The sequence below is a fragment of the Orbicella faveolata genome, unplaced genomic scaffold (assembly GCF_042242905.1).
Source record: "Orbicella faveolata isolate gen_17 unplaced genomic scaffold, um_ofav_v1 contig_2, whole genome shotgun sequence".
NCBI lineage: Eukaryota > Metazoa > Cnidaria > Anthozoa > Scleractinia > Merulinidae > Orbicella > Orbicella faveolata.
Window position 1 is genome coordinate 16,915,116 of NW_028301547.1, and position 20,034 is coordinate 16,935,149.

Sequence of the window (20,034 nt, forward strand, 5' to 3'; positions counted from 1 at the left end):
ATGCGGACTTTGGCATACCCAGGTTCAACATGGTAACTCATGGCAAACACAGCCTAAGCTATCTAGGGCCTAAACTGTGGGCAAAGCTGAGTAAAGACCTTAGAAAGTCAGAAACCCTTAACAAATTTAAAAGTCAGCTAAGAACAATGAACCTGACGGAATAAATTAGCGAAAATTGTACTTAATTGTCTTATGTCCTAATCAGTTTTATTAGCCTAGTCTTCTTTTATGCTGTAGTTAATTAGCTATGTCCCATATGTTTTTAATGATTGGAATTTTAGAATTATTATTAGTATATAATACAGGACCGAGAAGAAGAAACTTCACAGGGAATGCTCGACAGAACGCGTTCAGTTTCCGTTCCATTTCCATGTGTACCCATTCCATTCTGTACCCGTTTTGTACCCATTCTGTTCGTCTTGTCATACCCGTTCTGTATCCATTCTGTAACTGTTCGCAAAATGCGAAGGTTTCTTCTGAGCGGTACTGTAGGTGTCCACAATAATAGCGTACTGTTTACAGCTAGCTAGAATTTTTGACACGACAATAAAGTTATTCATTCATTCATTCATTTATTTGTTCATTTAGCTTGCAGTCAGGAGAGTTTGTGGAAGGAAGTCCTTTTCTTCTCAAGAAGATAGTTCACAGCCTTTTAAAGCCTGTCTACTACCTTCTTGATGTGGAAAAAGCTCCATAATACCATAAAATTGGTTTTTAAATTTTTCAAACTGTGAAGCACCTAGATACATGTATTAGTGATAAGAGTAACAATTTTATCCTGGTTTTTCTGATTTGACAAATGAAGGCTGTTTTTATTTAGCAGCAAAATCATTTCTTTACAGGCTTAACAGGCCTTTGACTCTGTCTGAAAAAATTCTTTACTCTCATTTGGATGACCCAGCAAACCAGGTACAATAGACTTAAAATTAATCATAGGAACTTTCTTGCTTTTGTGGCTTATTTTTAGTAAACAAATGGGAACAGTTTGGCAAACACACCACCAGTATAACATCGATATCGGCACTATTCTTACTATTATATGCTGACAAACATGTGCTGTTGTCTTGTACAGTGGCACAATCAATGTTGGCAATGCATTTGGCATATTGGATTCTCTTCTTTTACATGCAAGTACATGTACATACGTTTTGACTGCTGGTGGAGGTGTTTAGTTTATGACTATCAAAACATTTTCACCATTATTCATAATACAGAGATATTCCCAATTCAGAAATGTAGCTAACAACCAGCTCATCACCAGCTGAAGCTTCATTAGAAATCAAAGAATTAGAATAGAAAATTTTGAAGGTACACAGGACAGAAAAGCAGGGTGAGTTTAGTAATGAAACTGCATAGTTTTACTTACACGTAGCTATGTTGAAGAATGTAGTATAATATTCTGCATTAATTGATTCATAGTTCAGTACCCTAGCTCCCAAGCTCCAATAAGTACATAGTTATGTTATCAGTTAAGGTAACAGATATTTTGCAGGCATCTGCAAGCTTATTGGTTTCAGATACCATTCCAGTTTTAAAAACAGAATATTGAGTCAGATGCTCTTTTACCAAGGCAAGACTCTTTGTTAAACCTGCCAACTCAAATACATTTTCCAATTGGAGGAGAACGTGTCATGTGTCGTGGGTCAAAACTCACCAACTCTCTAGGGCGCACAAAACTCACTAACTCGCTAGGGAAACAACAACTTGAACTTTCGATTCGCACATGATCAGGTTGTGCTTCTTGAAACCATGACAAATTTGTAAGTCAGCCAGCGTCAAGCAATCGATTTCTTTGCAGTTTTTTCTATTTTTGAGTTAGGAGGTATAACAGAACACTTAATGACTGGCCCCACGGGAAACAGTGAGTTTTGTTTCCCCTTGACCTCAATGTTCCCCTTGGCTTCAACATTGAGGGTCTCGGGGAAACAAAACTCACTGTTTCCCTTGGAACCAGTCATTAAGTGCTTATTACTCTAGGGTTGTTCAGTTGTATGCTAGAGTATTGTCCTATGAATACATGTGTGTGTTTTGGAGCAGAAATGTTCTTACAAATTATTTTCGCTTCTTGGTCGTGTTTTGACAGGATATAAAAAGGGGTGTGTCATACTTAAAGTTGAGGCCTGATCGTGTTGCTATGCAAGATGCTACAGCTCAGGTAACGAGAAGTCTCAGAGGAGTGCTTACATGAATAGTTTCTATTCATTGCAAAATAGAGCGGTTTTCAAATGAGTGCTGTAAAACCAAGATCAACTAATTACGTACCAATTAGACTACTCAGCCAATCTCAAACTGTAGTTAAACCAAAACCAAAAATAATTAATCATTCCATCATTTCAATCAATCATTTTTTTGTTTCAAAACCAAAGCAATACACTTTATTCCAAAATGGCAGCCGGTTTATTGTTTTTTTGTTTACATGGTAATTAGCCCTCTTTGCCTCGTCAACATGTACAATATACAAAAGAATTTTGAAGTGAAAATGAGGCAAAGAGGGCTAATTAACATGCAGACAAAAGAATATTAAATTGGCCACCATTCTGGAATAGGGTGTATTGCCTGATTACTTTCGACACTCACTTGAAAACTGCTCTATATTTATTTTACAGCTGCTGTTAAATTACATTACAACTGAAACAAGTTACTAAAATTGTCTAGGTAGGAACATACGACTTCTATATTACTGAAGCAGGGCGGTCATCAAGTTTTGATTCCACTGTAGCATTGATCTTCACACTCGTTTCAAACTTGTAACTTTGTGTACAACCACCTTAAAGGCAAGTTCACCTGTAACATCAAGGGCCCATCAGATGTACTCAGCCATAACGGATGTTACAGGTTACGGCCCCTATTGACAGCTGTGGCTGAAGGAACTTCAATGTTCCCTTTCATGATGGCCCCAACTTATATTATTGTAGGTGACCAATTTCTTCTGTCCATGTTTGCTTGAACGCAAAATGGCAGAACTAGTGACAGGAAGACCATAGGATAAATTTACAGGTCTGTCTCATGTAGCATATGCACCTGTGGAAAAGGAGGACTGTGCTGTCCATGTTACAAGTATATCAGTGAAACCTACTCATGACATGTAGAAAACCTCCCTTGACCTGCATATCAGAAACTTAACATTTGAGAAAATTTATCCATCAGCACCTTTCTGGTTTTGAGCCAGCTGCTGAGCAAAACTTCTTGTTATGTTATTAGGGTGTCTGGAAGTGGTCAATATGTAGATATGTGCCCACTCATTGCAAAAAACTTTGTCAATAATTTATTTATTAGCCTTGACCTATCCCAGTTCAGTCAATACCAAGTTGATGGGTTAATTTGATTTCAGATGGCTATGCTTCAGTTTATCTCTAGTGGACTTCCTAAGGTGAGTGCATCCAGAACTCTCTAAAAGACAAAACAGAGGCTTAACTTTTAGTCATGGTGTAGTGTATTTACTGGAAAAAGTGTTGCCTTGATTAAGTACCACAAAAAGGCCACAAATGAATGAATTAAAAGAACTGCCCTCAAATAAGTGCTGCACTCTTACTTGAGCTCTAAAGAGGTGCTTATGTTTCTATGCATCTACTTGATTCCAGTAGGAAAAAAGGGTGGCATTGATATTTTGAATGGAGTTTCAGTTCTTGATGCTATCATTGTTGGATATAAAATTATAAGAGCCACCCTTGAATAAACACTGTAAAAACTTTAAAAATGTAGGAAATGCCATGGTACTTTTTCGAGTAGATATGACATTACAGATAGTTCACTGGACTTTAAATTCAGATAAACATCTAGATTTCAAGCTGTGACCATTTTCACTGTGTTGTGTTTTTTAATACAACAATAAACTATGACTAATAGCAACCTTCTCCATCCAGCAAGTTCCAAAAATAATGAATACCACATATACATGTAGCAAATTGCTATGTTAGAAAAAGCTGTGAAATCATTGTTAGTAGTGTTATCTGTGTTTGCCTTATCGTCTTGTTGTGGAAGACTGCTTAGCAAAGCTCCTAATACAGGCATACCGTCAAAACATTGGTGAAGTGCTCATTTGATAAATTTTGAACACTCAGAATTGTCTATACGCTACAGTGGCTTCAATTAAATTTTGTTGTTAATTTTCTACAAAGGTTGCAGTTCCAACAACTGTCCACTGTGATCACTTGATAGAAGCACAAGTTGGAGGTGAGGAAGACTTGAAGAAAGCTAAAGAAATCAATGAAGAAGTCTATAATTTCTTAGCTACAGCCTCAGCAAAATATGGTGTTGGGTTTTGGAAACCAGGCAGCGGGATCATTCATCAAATCGTTCTGGAAAATTATGGTTTTCCTGGTGTGCTTCTGATCGGCACTGACAGTCACACACCAAATGGAGGTTAGTTCAAAAGTACAGAAAAGATCCCTACCCACCCATGGAAGGTCATTTCCATGTTAGATAGGTGTCTCATTCTGATAGCTCATAGCTGATAGCTGATAGGCAGAGGTTCTGCTCTGCCACTGTAAAGGTCATGGGTTGAAATCTCATTAAAGCTTGAAGTAATATATCAACCATGAAAGACTTCGTTTGACTACATTTCCAAGAAGAGAGTTGAAAATATGAGTTGAATTCTCATTAAAGCTTCAAGTAGTATATCAAACACGAAAGACTGCATTTGAATACATTTCCAAGAAGAGAGTTGAAAATATGACGCGTACCAGAGTATTTTTGACGAGCTTCAAGGTGCTTGGTAATGCGGTCAAACACTTTCTTGAGTGTTTGATATATCTTCTCAATTGAAACTTAAAAAATAAAATTGTAACAATCCATACTAAGCAAGATCGGATATCCAAACACCACAGTCACAGTCATGATTTCCTTTGTTTTTGCGTGATGAAATATTACCGGTAAATGGGTATGAGAACTTTGTCACATTTTCTTTATTACTGCCAAGGTCGTTTGCCCATTAAAAGTAGTTCACCAACAGTTCACTTAATTATATTATTTATTTCCTTACATCATACATGTAATTAGGTACCACTTTTATATTAACACACCCTTTTGTTTCAAGGTGGCCTTGGTGGTTTGTGTATTGGTGTTGGTGGAGCAGATGCTGTTGATGTTATGGCTGACATACCATGGGAACTCAAGTGCCCCAAGGTAGAATATCAGTCATATCTTAAAAGGGCTAGGTCTCACAATTTTAGGCAATTTTAGGGCTGATCAAATGTTCATAGAATTAACTGAAATATCACAGTGATGGCTTAATATTGTAAAAGAACTCAAAAGAATTCTCAGAGTAAAATTGGAGAAGATTAAAACAGATTGCTTATGGCTAAACTTGAAAAACAGCAGCCTTCATTATTTTGAATGAAAGTGTCATTACTAAAGTCAGAAATCATTGTTGCTTATTCTGAGGTTGTGATTCTGGCAATAAAACACAATTGCTCTCACTGCCAGTTTAAAGCTTAGAGCCCGTATTTAATGGAAAATAAAATATCATCATGTCTTTAAATACTTACTTTGGAATTCTGATAGTAACGCCCACATTAAGTAGATTTGTGAAAGGGAAGGGCAGATGGCAGGCTATTAGGGGCCTTACCTTTGGCTCATATAGTGTAGCTTTCGTACTTTAAGAGTGGCTGTTGTTTTCAGAGAGTTAAAATATGCAAATAAAAGAATTTCAGTGAACATGGTAGATACTGCTTTGGAGTACTTAAATACTTGAAAGATCTCATGGAGTCTTGCTTCCTGGTCAAACTTGTCATTGGATTTTTCAGTGTCAGAAGAACCTAAAATAACACAAGTGGGCAACACAGCAATTTGATTGGTTAGGCTGTTTTGGATTCCTTTAAAATTCCAGAGTGATAATTTGGCTTTTGTGCAAAAAACTGGAAAACAGAATGAAAAGAATTGCTTTCTCTTCAAATTACTGCAGTCACAACTTATTTGAAATGTTAATGTATTTGTTCAAATCACTGATTTTAGAAGCTAATTAGTTAAGCTTCTTATAGTTATTTTAGGTACCCTGTTATCTTTTTTTCTTCAAATGTGATTGTTATAGATAACTACTGCAGTGTATTTTTTTTTTGATGAGGTACAAGTGAACTATAATTGTTGTTGATGTTGTCGTTGTTGTTGCTTGTGAAGCTGATGACAGGATTAAGGATGTTACTGCAAATGAAATTCTCCTAAGGAAGTAGTTGTGAGTCATCTGCCGTGATTAACATTGTTAGCATTTTGGCCGATAATTTTTCCTTGAAATGAACAGGTCATAGGAGTCAAACTGACTGGAGAGCTTAAGGGCTGGACTTCACCCAAAGGTACAAACCACTCAATTTCTGATTGTTTATTAATGTACTATTTCTGTGTCTGCTGTGAACATTTGTTTTCAATATAATTTCAAAATTGGTGTGTCCTTGGTGGATGGTCATCACAGGTAAACTGAGGGAACTTGAATTAATCACAATGAGCAATTTTGTCATGGATTTTATTTAATTATCAATTGTTCAAAGATAATCTTGAGTTAAGTTACACATTAAAAAGGTAAAGTCTGCTGGCCCGTCAGGCTGGCACTTATCTCTGGTTACTGTACTAAGCATAAAATGACTAGGAGTATTTATACTCCCCCCTGGATGGCATGCTAGTCCATTGCATCATTACCCCCAGCATCAATTTTGTCAGTATCCATTTACACAGCTGGGTGGAGAGAGGCACTGTTAGAGTAAAGTGTCTTGTCCAAGAACACAACACGACGTCCCCGGCCTGGACTCAAACCTGGACCGCTCGATCTGGAGTCGAGCGCACTAACCATGAGGCCACCACGCCTCCCATAAGTGACACATAAGAGGATACAAGCTTCTGTAACTTTGTGTATGGTTGTGTTTGTTTTGACAGATGTTATCCTGAAAGTTGCTGGAATCTTAACAGTAAAGGGAGGAACTGGCGCTATTGTAGAATATTTTGGACCTGGAGTAGATTCTATTTCCTGTACAGGTAAGCTTTTCTACATGTATCTTTTGAAAAATGCTTCTTTAATTAAATACTGACAGCTAACTTGCACTTTTTGGCATACTTATTATTATATCTGTCAACCAATTGTTTGATATTTGCAATCCAAAGAGATCTCCAAAGATTTAGAGCAATTAAAACAGCTGAAGAAAACATTGACTGTGTCAAATGGGCCTTGTAACCATTCACCCAGCCAGTGAGCTAAGTCATAAGAAAATGGCTGCCAAACTGAGCTGCCAAACTGTCAAACTTGTAGAAATCCTACCAGCAGTTAAGTAGTGGAAACAAAAGTTATTTGTATGCATGACCTGACAGCCCTATTTCCATCTTATCGTCATTTTAATAGGTATGGGAACAATTTGTAACATGGGTGCTGAAATTGGTGCCACAACATCAGTTTTTCCGTACAATAACAGGATGGAGAAATACCTCATTGCAACTGGAAGGCCACAGATTGCTGACCTCGCCAACAAACATGCAACGTTTCTTCAGTCTGACAGTGGAGCAGATTATGACCAAGTCATCGAGATAAATCTCAGTGAGGTGAGCACTTGGTGCCTCCTCTCTATTGTTAGTCATCATGTTTCAAGATGAATGCCAATTTTACAAGTTAGAGGAGTTGCATGTCTCTCAAAAAGAATTCGTTTCTCTCCAGCAATAAAGCATTTAATTTGGCTGGCTAGCAATGGTTTTTAAGATGAAGGTTGTTTTGAGCACTGAACTAATCACTGAGATGACAATTCGAGATTTATTTTCTCGGTTCTAGCATGACTTCAAGTACTGTCTGTTCACAAAGAAAAAAAAATGAGCAGTAAACTCAACTATCAGCTTAAGTTTTATTGTTATATTGTGCTAATTCGAACTTGGTTATTTTGAATTCCTGGTTACAGTATTTCAAGCTCAAAATAATTTCTCTTGGATGTGCCCTTCAGTTATTTACCATTAGTTACTTCGAACTCCCACTACTTCAAGCAATTTTTTGTTTCCCATGAGAGGTGAAATAGCAGGGCTCAACTGTGATGGTATTAATCTCTAATGCTTTCTCTTCCCAGCTTGAGCCACATGTGAATGGTCCATTTACACCAGACTTGGCTCATCCCATCTCCAAATTAGGTTCAACAGCACAAGAGAAAGGCTGGCCAATGGACATTAGAGTTGGTGGGTTGCACATTACTGACTCCAGCACCGCTAATGAAAATAATGTCTCCCAGAATGTCTGTATTATTGAGGTCTTTATATCACCTCCCCCAACAGCATTTACCATACTATTCCCATACACAAGATTTGCTTTTGTACTCACCTAGATTTGAATGCCTGATCTCTGATTTTGTAGTCCACCTTCATCTCCACTAAGCCACGGAAGCAATTGTTGCAAATATAAATATAAATAATGAAAATAATATTTTGAGTTTGACTGACAAGCTGTTATCTTGTTTTCTTGACAGGTCTAATTGGCAGCTGTACTAATAGTAGCTATGAAGATATGACAAGAGCTGCAAGTATTGCACAGCAGGCTCTCAAACATGGACTGAAATCCAGGTAAGGGCACATCTGATGACTGCATTCAATTTCTGGGCTCTCATGAGAAACTGTTTATAAACCCCTACCCCATCTCAGTTCGAAAACACTCTACTTCTGCTGCCCATCACAGACTAAGGAAGGAAATCTCATTACCTCATCTGATATCCTCAGTGGAAGTGAAGCTGGCCAGATTTGTCAGCACTCTGCAGCACAACATGGGTTTGACAAAATAGAATTAACAAGAAGTCTCAACTATCAACCATTTTATGAATATGATAATTATTCATTAAAAATACGGTAGACGTAAATTTGAAAATATTATCGCTAAAAGTGGAAAACACATCCAGAGAGCCCATCTCAGACAAAAATAAAACAAATTGGACCTCCATCAGTGGATTAAGGTAATAACCCTGTTAAACTTATTAAAAGTATAATTACGGATTCTGTCATAGGTCAATGTTCACAGTCACTCCTGGATCTGAACAAATTCGTGCAACCATTGAAAGAGATGGAATTGTAAGTAATCTGAAGTAAAAACCAAACTTGTTTGAAATTTGAACTAAAATGTATAGATTGTGTATTAAATGTTCATTGATTTTGTTGAACATGTAAAGCCCACCCTGAATGTAGGAGGCTTTTCTTGAGTGACGGTCTCTGGTTCCTGTTAAAGCCTATGTTAAGTCTTGATAATGACTCTTCACTTAACTTCTTGTAAAGCAGTCGTATAGTCAATCATGAACCCGAGAACTCCTTGGCTAGAGTATGTCCTGAAAATTTGTATTCAATTTGTCTCTCTAACAGGCAGAGACATTGAGAGAGTTTGGAGGAACAGTGTTAGCAAATGCTTGTGGACCTTGCATTGGACAGTGGAACAGGTTTGACGAAAATAGTTTGACCTTCAAACTAGATCATGTACAATGGTCTTGTAGACTTTAGACATGGTGATGAAGAGTTTGATCCCTGGCTGTCATCGCTTCTCTTTCATTGTCTTCTCAGGCAAGGCGTTTTACATTCACATTCCCCAATTGAGCCCTTCACTCAGGTGTATATAGAGGTATATTAATATAAGTGACATCAGCGGCATAGCTGCTCCCCCTTATGTATTAGTAGATGCTGGTTTGTCACGGCCTGTCACCCAACATTTTGTCAATTTTATGATATCCATATATATATTATAATGTACTGGTGGAAAGGGAAACTGTGAGAGAAAAATATCTTGTCCAAGAACACAACGCAGTGAAAGCTGTAACTTGTAGCTTGTAGCTTCATCTCAGGAAATGATTGGAGTGAAAAGCTGCACTAAGAATAGACTACAGTTAGAAGTTATGGTCTGAAAAAAACATCATTGAGTAGAGCTTGGTAAACATGGTTTGTGGAGGAAGAGCTCCCTTCCCAGATGATACTCAGTGCGATAGATGTCCGCACTGTATAACTGCGGTTTAACGTATAAATGTATTGGCTGAACCTTTGCTTTGTGTTTTCAGAAAAGATGTCAAGATGGGAGAAGCTAACACAATAGTCACATCATACAACAGAAATTTCACAGGGCGTAATGATGCTAACCCTGCTACTCATGCTTTTGTCACATCGCCTGAGGTAAGAACAACTCAACTTGTACAGTTTTTTTTGTGGCATCTTTGTCCAAGTTTGGTCTTGGAGTTGGGAAATATGTAACGAGGCAGCTACTGTACATGCTGATGAATGGTACATAAATTTGTTTGTGTACTTTGATTGATATGGAAGTCTGAAAAAGGGAAAGGGTGATACCACAAAGTCATCAACAGTTAATCAAAACTTATAACAAATGGTAGCAGTAATAGTGGCACATGTGGCCTCTTGTTTGCTTTTGGGGTAGGTAAATATGTAGGTTGGTAGGAAGGTTGACAGACAGACCATAGGACTGACTGACTGACCAACCGACCAACTGTCTAACTGACCAATTGACTGACTGACCGACAGACTGACAGACTGACTGACAGGCAGATGTTAGCAGATGGCTTTTAAACAGATTTGAGATAATATCTTTGACTAGTTCTTACGTATGATCAATTGGAAAACAGATGCATAGATGACACCATTAACATCAGTGACACACACGGTTATCACCTATTTTAAACTTGATGCATTAGCTATTTAAGCTAGGAGCCTAGTAAGCTCCAATTCATCGAGTATAAATAAACAAAATAATTATGTAATGTATGTATGTATGTATGTTGTATGTATGTATGTATGTATGTATGTATGTATGTATGTATGTATGTATGTATGTATGTATGTATGTATGTATGTATGTATGTTTGTTTGTTTGTTTGTTTGTTTGTTTGTTTGTATGTATGTATGTATGTATGTATGTATGTGTTCCACTTTTGTCTTGGCATATTTTGACGTCATCTGCGTTCAATTACTGAACAGTCGCACGGCAATAAGGAATTTATTTGTTAAATGTATCACTCTATTTTATTGATCTGCAGATGGTGACTGCACTGTCCATTGCTGGTGACCTGAGTTTTAACCCTGAATCAGACTCTTTAACTTGCCCAAATGGTGAGATATACATTCAGTTTCCTCAATTACTGACAGCAAAGTTTGAATTGCAGTTCTGAAAATATGGTCAATTATGTTGTCTTCTTTAAATGTCTGTAGGTGATTCATTCAAACTTGAAAGTCCATATGGCGATGAACTGCCTAATAAGGTAAACATCTTCTGAGTTACAGCACCCTAAGTATGGATTATTGACCAAGTGTGAGGTCAAGATGGCTGGATATTGACCAAGTTCTTTTTTTGCGGGTTTATGGACAGAGACGGAGTCGAGGTCCATAAACTCGCAAAAAAAGAACGAGGCCAATATCCAGCCATCTTGACCGAACAAGCTTGGGCAATAAAGGATTTATTATGTGGCTTTCGGGGAAATTTTTCTTGCAGGACACGGCAAGTAGTCCCAAGCGGGCAAGATAGCTCCATCTTGCCCGCTCGGGTAGCCAATCACAGCACAGGATTTGATTCGTCTTGCCCGCTCACGGAGCTAGCCATATAATAATTGTCAGTTAAAGACCTTATCATTGTCTACCCTAAGTGGAGGGAGGTCTTGGGTAGGCGTTTATGTAAGAAGTTGAAGCCGGTTAACAAGAGAAAAGAAAACAACATCTGCTTAAAATGTCGGTTGGGAGAATTCGATTTTGATCAAGACAGTCCCTCCTCTATGACAAACTCGTTTATTCTCATAGTTTTATTTCCTGAGCTTATAAGGTTATTTGGAGGAGAAATGGGTTTAAATCTCAAATCTTTGTGCTTGCAGGGCTTTGATCCTGGTGAGGATACGTACCAGGTAAGTGTTATTATAACTGGTTTTGTGATTGGTAGTGGCATTTCCCTCTGAGAAGCAAGTCTTTTTTATAAGTATCTTCTTTATAAGCCACATGATCACTCACTTTTGACAGTTTTGAAATCGGATCCCTTAGAGGGCACACAGAGGACTATCGCTTAGACTGGTGTCAAAAGCACAGTGTTTGCACAATACTCATACTTCGATATAAACAAGTCAATATGTGAAAGATAATATATTTGAACTGCCGAGAAAGATGTGAAGACATGATTGATCACTGCGTTTATATACATAACTTGAGCAGTTGTGAGATTAAAGCCTGAAAAAAATTGTTCAGGCTTGAACGGGATCCCGTCCAAGCCTGATTTTTTTTCCAGGCTTTAATTTCACAACTGCTTAAGTTGTGTATAACTTCGATGAACAGGTACAGTATGTTTTCATACCCTTCAGTATATAAAGGACCATAATATCGCACCCCCATCCCTCCGTCCGTCTCTCCAAGTCACACAAGAAGAGGAACAGCTACTAGTTTAAGTCTTGCGTCTGCTGATTATTTTTATGTTAATATGTTATATTTTATTGGGAAGATAGTTTGGGGTTAAGAACCACTCAAACTGCTTCTATTTTCAGTAGCATGAGCCACTACGATCATAATACATCATGTTCGTAATCTGCTGAATATTTTTAAAATTCACTGTGGCAGAATGTCAGTTGAATGAGTACTTAGTCCCCCAAAATGAATGAGCTCTATTCTGCTTTTAAATTTTGATTAACATAACATAACATAACATAACATTTATTATTTGTATTGCGCCTTTTCTATAAAATATTCAAAAGCGCATCACAACAGTAATTAATAACTAAAATTTTACAAATCTTCCTATCAAAATCATAAAAAATATTTACATTAAGTGGGTAAAAGATAATTACAAATAAAGATATAGATATGCTAAGATAACTGAAATGATTCCTTAAATAAAAATGTCTTAATTAAAGTCTTAAAAGATTCTAAGTTCGTTGCTTCGCGCGCGGACCTTGGCAGCTTATTCCATACGAAAGGAGCAGCTACCTGGAAAGCTCTGTCTCCTAATGTTTTCTTGGCTTTCACACTTGGTCTTTCCAAGGATGTTATGACAAAGTTTCTCTCTGCCTATTTACAGGAACCTCCAGTAGACAGTTCATCAGTGACAGTAGACGTAAATCCTCAAAGGTAAGTTCTTATGGCGTTGAACACCATAGCCTGTGTTGCAATCGTTTCCTTCCTAAGCGCGCGAGAGGTAAACAAAAAGCTTGAAAGACACGCAAAGGCTTACGGCACGAAAGGGATTTGTCACGCGCGATTATGGCAAGCTTTTCGTTCACGCCTCGCGCGCTTGAGAAAGAAACGACGGCTACGCAGGCTATGAACACCATGTCAAACGCTTTCAAAAACAAATTACCTGTAACGCCGGATTCGATTATGAACTCAAAATTGCTGCGAGGTGATTGTAATGAGGCGAAAGCCTGATCTAGCTATCAGCTCATAGGAATTGAGAGTGAATATTTTAATTGTTTTATTTTAATTCTTCTAAATTTCTTTAAAACATTGATTAGCAATTATTACTCTACATTTTAAGAAGTATTTCGCCAAAGGAAATCGCTTGGAAACTTGCAGCTGTGTGAGCGAGTTTGTCATCCCTTCAACTATTTTGAGGTTTTTAAGTCGCATTTTTAAGGCACAAGGGTGAATGTCCTTAATTGCTTAAGATTTCTTGGGTCTCAATTAACCAGTTATATTTCACTTTTCTCTATAATCCCTGGGAAGTAGTCGTCTATAATTAGTACACGATTACTATTGGCTAATTGTGTACAATAGCTCAGCCAATCATATTGAAGCATCTGCATCAGTATACCAGCAGAATCCTACTAATAAGGTTATGGTTATGGCGATGTCTAATCTGGGAATTTGTAAAACAAGAACTTGATCAATACTTGTTCTTTGCGGTCCTGAGGCTTGTTCAACAGTATCTGTACGCCATGAAGAATAATTGCATGTTGCTCAGTCTTTGATCACGAGCTTAGTTGTTTAGTGTCTTTCTTTTCTCTCAGCAACCGGCTTCAACTTCTCACTCCATTTGACAAGTGGGACGGTAAGGACCTTGAGGACATGACGATTTTGATCAAGGTAATTATTAATATAGAAACAGTTTTGATTTACGTATTGGTAATAAATCCTCACTTGGATCCCCGGCAAACAGTGTCCAGGCTATAATAAGATATGGAGAGTACCAGCCAGAGGTAGTTTGGAGCTAGTAACTCCAGTAGAGAAGACAAGTTTATCGCTGCCATTAGGGGATGGGAGAAGCAATGTGGCGGTCGTCCCTTTCGAAAAGATTGGGCGAGGCGTGGCGTGAGAGGACGAATTTGAAGCTAATCACTTCCACTGGGGGCTGCCCGTTAATTATGAGTCTGTTACGAGTTCTGTTTCAAGTATGAAAGGATGTTCTCGTTCAAGAAATGATATTTCGTTTACAAGTTTTATTTAGCATAGATAATTGAATAAGTTATTCAATGTGTATGTGTCTCGTACTTTAGTTTGAAATCTTTGCGAGCATTCCTTTACTTCTGCAAGCATGCCCAAATTTGTAAATTTATATCTCTTTGAAATTGATAAACTGAAATGTGTGTATGCAATAATTATGCGGTATTTTGTTTTAACCAGGTCAAGGGAAAGTGCACAACAGACCACATCAGGTAAGCTTAGTTTGAGTTGCGGGGAGTCTCCGTTTTGATCATCCTCGGAGGCCCAGGGACAGCTAGTCGAGACGATGCGATATTTTTGAGCGACGCCATAGTTTCGGAAGAAAGTTTACATAGCCTATTTTTCTGGCCTGTCATGCAAAGTACGGTTGTAAAGGTAGCCGCCTGTGCAACCGAAGTTTTCTTTGCCATATGTAATGTTTCTTGGCATGCATGTTACTAAGCAACGTGACACAAGAAAACGTTTGAAGGCTCCCGCCATTTTTTGATTGAATAGTAAGACTGGGAAATTCACAAGAATGAGAGTAACAAGAATAGGAATGCTTCTAGAAAATTTGCCAAGAAACTGCAGTAGTGTTCATTACTTAACTTTGTGTTCTGTTCTTTCGATATAGTGCTGCTGGTCCGTGGCTGAAGTACAGAGGCCATTTAGATAATATTTCCAACAACATGTTTATTGGGTGAGTATTCAACGAGCAAGCAGTGATTACACTGCAAGGATATGCGGACGGTGCGTACCTTGAACTTGCTAGGTGTTTGTTTGTAAAGAATTTTATTTACAAACGAAATATTGAACTGTTTGTTGTGGTGTGCATGATACCTTTGTTGTCTGTTTGAGGTAGAATCGTTCCTACCATCTACAGATTTTTTGGAGCCGAGGTAATGACATGGCGACTGTTAGATTTTCCGCGGGTAATCTACTTCAGTTCCACTAACCCTAACCCCACGCGCGAGTCAATCGCGTGACGCGTCCACAAACACGCGTTGATTTGATTGGTCAAATGAAACGAAAGCAATTATAAATCAGATTTTGTTTTCTTTCAACGCACAGAGCCGTCAACAGTGAGAATGATAAGGTAAACAGCGTCAAGAATCAACTGACTGGAGAGTATGGAGCCGTCCCTGACACCGCACGAGATTACAAGGTAAACTATAAAGAACACGCGTGAACTGAGAAAATACATGAATTTTTTTATGGGTTCCTAAGTAGTCCAGTTCCAAGACTCCTGAATAAAAAGACTAAACACGCATATGTGCAGGGTTATAATGTATTGTGAATAATTTACTTCAGATTGAGACTAACACATACCTCTTACTAACCGAGTTCGAGGTCCGTACTGTAAGTTACGGATCCTCGTTTTTTCCCCTTCGTTTTATGGCCCAAGCGCGAAGCGCGCGGGTCATAAATCGAAGGGGAAAAAACGAGGATCCGTAACTTACAGTACGGACCGAGAAGACGAGGCTAGCAAGATATTTATTATTATTCTACTGTGTGTCTGACGGGTTCAGAAACGATTTCTGTTCACGCGGACTCGGAAAGGTTTCAAATTTCTGACGCACCTCGAAAGCAAAACGAGTCAGTTTGAAACTGTTTTTAAGTCGTTAGCACGCTTTATTACATAATTTAGAGTATAAGAAAGTTTAAAACTTTCACTTGCTATAAAAGTTAAGAACAGTTAACGATAAATCACGAAACAGTTTGGCAGCAAAACCAACTTTAAATTTTAGTGGGCCTTACAGGAGAGTACGGCCCGCTAAATTGACCAATCACAGCGTGCATACTAACTGAGAGATATGATAATACAGATGATTCTTTACTCTTTTTATTCACCGTTCTTGGTTAACTTGAAACTGGTCTATTCTCCACTGAGAGAAACGCCTGAGTTGGAGTGGAAAAATACTTTGCTGATCACGTTGTGCAACAAGGATCTGTGTACCAATCAGTGTACGAACCAATCAGATACACTATATACACGAATCTTTAAGAGACTGTCTCTGTAAGAACCGACCACTGATTTTACTTCGAAAATTCGATTTTTCTCATAAGCTGGGATTTCAAAGCCCTTACCTAGTCAATCACTAAAATGAGTTTTGTTTCATTAAAAATTCCAATTGAAGTTTTCTAGGATTGATTGAAGTTCGGTCCGCTCGACACAAGTTTCATGCCTGCCGAAACTGGAAAAATAGCACATATTGCCGGCGCTCTAAAAAAACTAATATTCGCTCAAAAGTCCCAATTCTTTTTTCAACTATAGATATATCATAGCAGTTTGTTTAGCCATGTTGCAATTATAATTCAATGTTGTTCCTTCAACGGTTAAAAGAAGATTTTCTACCCGTTAAATCGAGTTTTGAACCAAACGCGAAAAGAGCTCTACTTTGAAGGCACGTTTTAAAAATGTGGCACCTGTTTGAAACTGCTGAACTACATGAATAGAAAGTATAAATGTCCCTTAATTTAAAACAATAATAAAATTTGTCTGCCCAACGACCGCTTAAAGTTCAGGAAATTTTGAAAATATTCCAGTGAGTAACTAACACACTCTCCTTCGTAAAGTGCTCCGATAAATTCCCGTAAATATCTTACCTGGCTTCAAGATTAAATTTTTGGTCCTTTGTAGCGATCCTTGAAACCTAGGTAGCGTTAAAACTGCCAGCTTTTCCTTCCAACTGTAGGTTTGCATATAAAGTAGATTTATACGTTCCTCATCTGTGTCGAGCGTGACCGTCACATACTTCGATGTTTTTTGTATTACTGACCATTGTTTTCATCGAAGCCGGTTTAATCATGTAGACTCCTCTTGAAAGGTTTGTAGAAGCACTCTTTTGGACAACTCTCGGCACATATACGTGTATGAACAGTAAACAGTGATTCGGGAAGCCAAGGAAAGATTGATAAATGCCACGGCCATTTTGTGTTTACAACAAGTGATTTAGTTCCCAATCTTCCCGTGATGATGATTAAACCGGCTTCAAGGAAAACAATGGTCAGTGATACAAAGAACATCGAAGTATGTGACGGTCATGCTCGACACAGATGAGGAACGTGTAAATCTACTTTATATGCAAACCTACATCTGGAAGGAAAAGCTGGGAGTTTTAATGCTACCTAGGTTTCAAGGATCGCTACAAAGGACCAAAAATTTAATCTTGAAGCCAGGTAAGATATTTACGGGAATTTATCGGAGCACTTTACGAAGGCGAGTGTGTTAGTTACTCACTGGAATATTTTCAAAATTTCCTTAACTTCAAGCGGTCGTTAGTTTTGAAAACCTAGTGGGCAGACAAATATTATTGTTTTAAATTAAGGGACATTTATACTTTCTATTCATGTAGTTCAGCAGTTTCAAACAGGTGCCACATTTTTAAAACGTGCCTTCAAAGTAGAGCTCTTTTCGCGTTTGGTTCAAAACTCGATTTAACGGGTAGAAAATCTTCTTTTAACAGTGTGGTATTATTCGTAGTCCTGTCAAAGTTACAGCTTTACCTAAACCCTTTTTTCTTTAGGCTAAAGGAGTGAAGTGGGTTGCAGTCGGAGATGAGAACTACGGTGAGGGAAGCAGTAGAGAACATGCAGCTCTGGAGCCGAGACATCTTGGAGGACGAGCAATCATTGTTAAGAGCTTTGCACGAATCCATGGTATGTTTGTTGTTGGTGTTGAGAAAGGCAAGGAGAAGCGTGTGTTATGCCTATGACTTATTGACGGAGCTAGCCTAATGTTAATCCCACGAAACCTGTTAGAGCTCTGTGAAGTGTACGCTTATCAAGATTGAATTGGGAACTTGGGTAGTTGGTTTTCGTGGAGGGAGGAAGGCCGAAGAACTCGGACAAAAACCCTTGGAATAGGGACAAGACTCAACAACAGACTCAAGTGAAGTCGGGTCCTGGGGTCGATCCGAGGCCATGCTGTTTGAGGGCCAGTACTCCCGAAACGAATACAAGAAATCAACCTGAAACGCGGGAAAACCTGTGTAAACCGGTCACGATTGGACTTATCGGATTACAAAGGCTTAACGAAGCAGTGCAAAATCAAAGCAAATGTGTTCTACTTTTAACGACACTCGATTGAAAACCGTTCTAGCGGTAAATAATGATCACTTAATGTATCTACAACTGAGGAATATTGCCACTTACTTCTACTGTTTCTTTTCAGAAACGAATTTGAAGAAACAGGGTAAGTATACATGACCTTAATCCTTAAACTCAGTGATGTTTAGAAACAAGTATGTAGATTTTTAAACGATTTAAGAGTTGAGTCAATTTTGCCCTGTCGTTTTATCCTCGACCCTGTCTTCCATTGCCAAAAACGAAAGGGCGTGTAGTGATAGAAAAGGGAACAAGCTTTACTTGACTGGAATGAGTTGAAGGTTAAGAGTTAATTCCCGATGGTGAAATATCTTCTTTGTCATGGGAGTGAGCGGTCTCGATATAATCATAGTTAGTAGAGGGGACTAACTATGGTATAATGAACCAAGATATTATTTTCTAAAGAAACTATTGGGCTGGGTCGGCCGGCATGTGAGTTACAGCTATGCATCAACTTGAAGTTGATAAGAGTAAATTAACCGGCGTAGTGAGTTTGTGAAGCTGGGGTTTTGGTGTGTTAGCTCCTCTTGAAAGGGCTGATGTAGCAACTCTCGTAAGGTCTGATATGAATGGCTTGATACCCTTTGAGAGAACAATAGAACAAACAACAGAAACAATGCCCCTAGCCCTAAAACAATAACAGCTGCTAACAATGAAGAGAATTACAAGCTTACGAGAGCTGTTACACTTCTGCTTCAAAGTACTTTGTTTGGTCGAAGGGCCAACTCTCGAAACATGAGCTTTACAAACTCGATACGGCGGTTAATTGACCTTTGTAAACATGAAAGTGATAAATAGCTAAAGTCCTGATTTCACGGAACGAAATTCCTGGTAATTTCAGAGACAACTGAACGGTTGCAGCAGTAGTTTATATGTGAACTTAGGAGTCGTCCACGTGTGAGGAAATGTGAATATTTGGCCAGTCGCTCTGCTCTTACATCTTGTTTCGTTTTTTTATCGCAGGACTCCTGCCTTTGACTTTTGCTGATTCAGCTGACTATGACAAGGTTCAGCCTGATGACAAGCTCTCTTTGCTAGGTCTTAACGACCTTGCGCCTGGCAAGGTAAATATATAATCTAGTTTCCGTTCTCTATTAATCGTAGTCGCAAGTAGAGACAGGTTTTCAACTTGTGTCTACTCACGAAATCTTTTGGCCACTGCGTACTGACTTAATACGTTTGGTGGCGAAACGGACGCGCTGTTTTACTGATAGGTTACATTGTAAAACCATTTCAATGTTGTCGGTCGGAATAGCCGCGTGCACATGGTCATAGTAAAAAACATACACAAGCCCAGTTTGGCGAGGATTCGAGGTACGAGATTTCGGATTGTATCGATTTGGAGACACGGTGGCTGAATGGTTTGTGCGCCAGACTCCAGATAGAGTGCTACGGATTCGAGACCTGGACATGACTTTCTCCACCGAAGCGTAAAAATTGGTACCGGAGTTGCCGGTCGATTAGTCCTCAATTCGATCAGTCCTAGCCGGTTAGCCCCCAACCAGAAGTCGATTAGCCGGCATTCACGCTTAAGGTGTCTCCATAGGGTAATCATTTATGGCGTTACGCGCGCAAGTGTTGTGTTTTGAATGCTGTTTTTTTTCGCTT

The 20,034-nt window shown here is 38.5% G+C and overlaps 1 protein-coding gene across 1 annotated transcript in view; it reads left to right on the forward strand.

Moving 5' to 3' along the window:
* LOC110061648 (aconitate hydratase, mitochondrial-like) overlaps window positions 1–20,034 on the forward strand; it is a 28,842-nt gene that overhangs the window by 7,453 nt on the left and 1,355 nt on the right. The window contains exons 4-27 of the mRNA XM_020768496.2: window positions 843–909; window positions 2,084–2,155; window positions 3,332–3,370; window positions 4,119–4,362; window positions 5,036–5,124; window positions 6,236–6,287; window positions 6,862–6,960; window positions 7,322–7,518; window positions 8,028–8,133; window positions 8,421–8,514; window positions 8,949–9,012; window positions 9,298–9,371; window positions 9,981–10,092; window positions 10,968–11,040; window positions 11,140–11,189; window positions 11,793–11,822; window positions 12,980–13,029; window positions 13,908–13,983; window positions 14,521–14,552; window positions 14,954–15,019; window positions 15,391–15,484; window positions 17,847–17,979; window positions 18,494–18,514; window positions 19,390–19,490. Coding sequence (XP_020624155.2) covers window positions 843–909; window positions 2,084–2,155; window positions 3,332–3,370; window positions 4,119–4,362; window positions 5,036–5,124; window positions 6,236–6,287; window positions 6,862–6,960; window positions 7,322–7,518; window positions 8,028–8,133; window positions 8,421–8,514; window positions 8,949–9,012; window positions 9,298–9,371; window positions 9,981–10,092; window positions 10,968–11,040; window positions 11,140–11,189; window positions 11,793–11,822; window positions 12,980–13,029; window positions 13,908–13,983; window positions 14,521–14,552; window positions 14,954–15,019; window positions 15,391–15,484; window positions 17,847–17,979; window positions 18,494–18,514; window positions 19,390–19,490 — 2,035 coding nt within the window. The remainder of the gene's footprint in view (window positions 1–842; window positions 910–2,083; window positions 2,156–3,331; window positions 3,371–4,118; window positions 4,363–5,035; window positions 5,125–6,235; window positions 6,288–6,861; window positions 6,961–7,321; window positions 7,519–8,027; window positions 8,134–8,420; window positions 8,515–8,948; window positions 9,013–9,297; window positions 9,372–9,980; window positions 10,093–10,967; window positions 11,041–11,139; window positions 11,190–11,792; window positions 11,823–12,979; window positions 13,030–13,907; window positions 13,984–14,520; window positions 14,553–14,953; window positions 15,020–15,390; window positions 15,485–17,846; window positions 17,980–18,493; window positions 18,515–19,389; window positions 19,491–20,034) is intronic.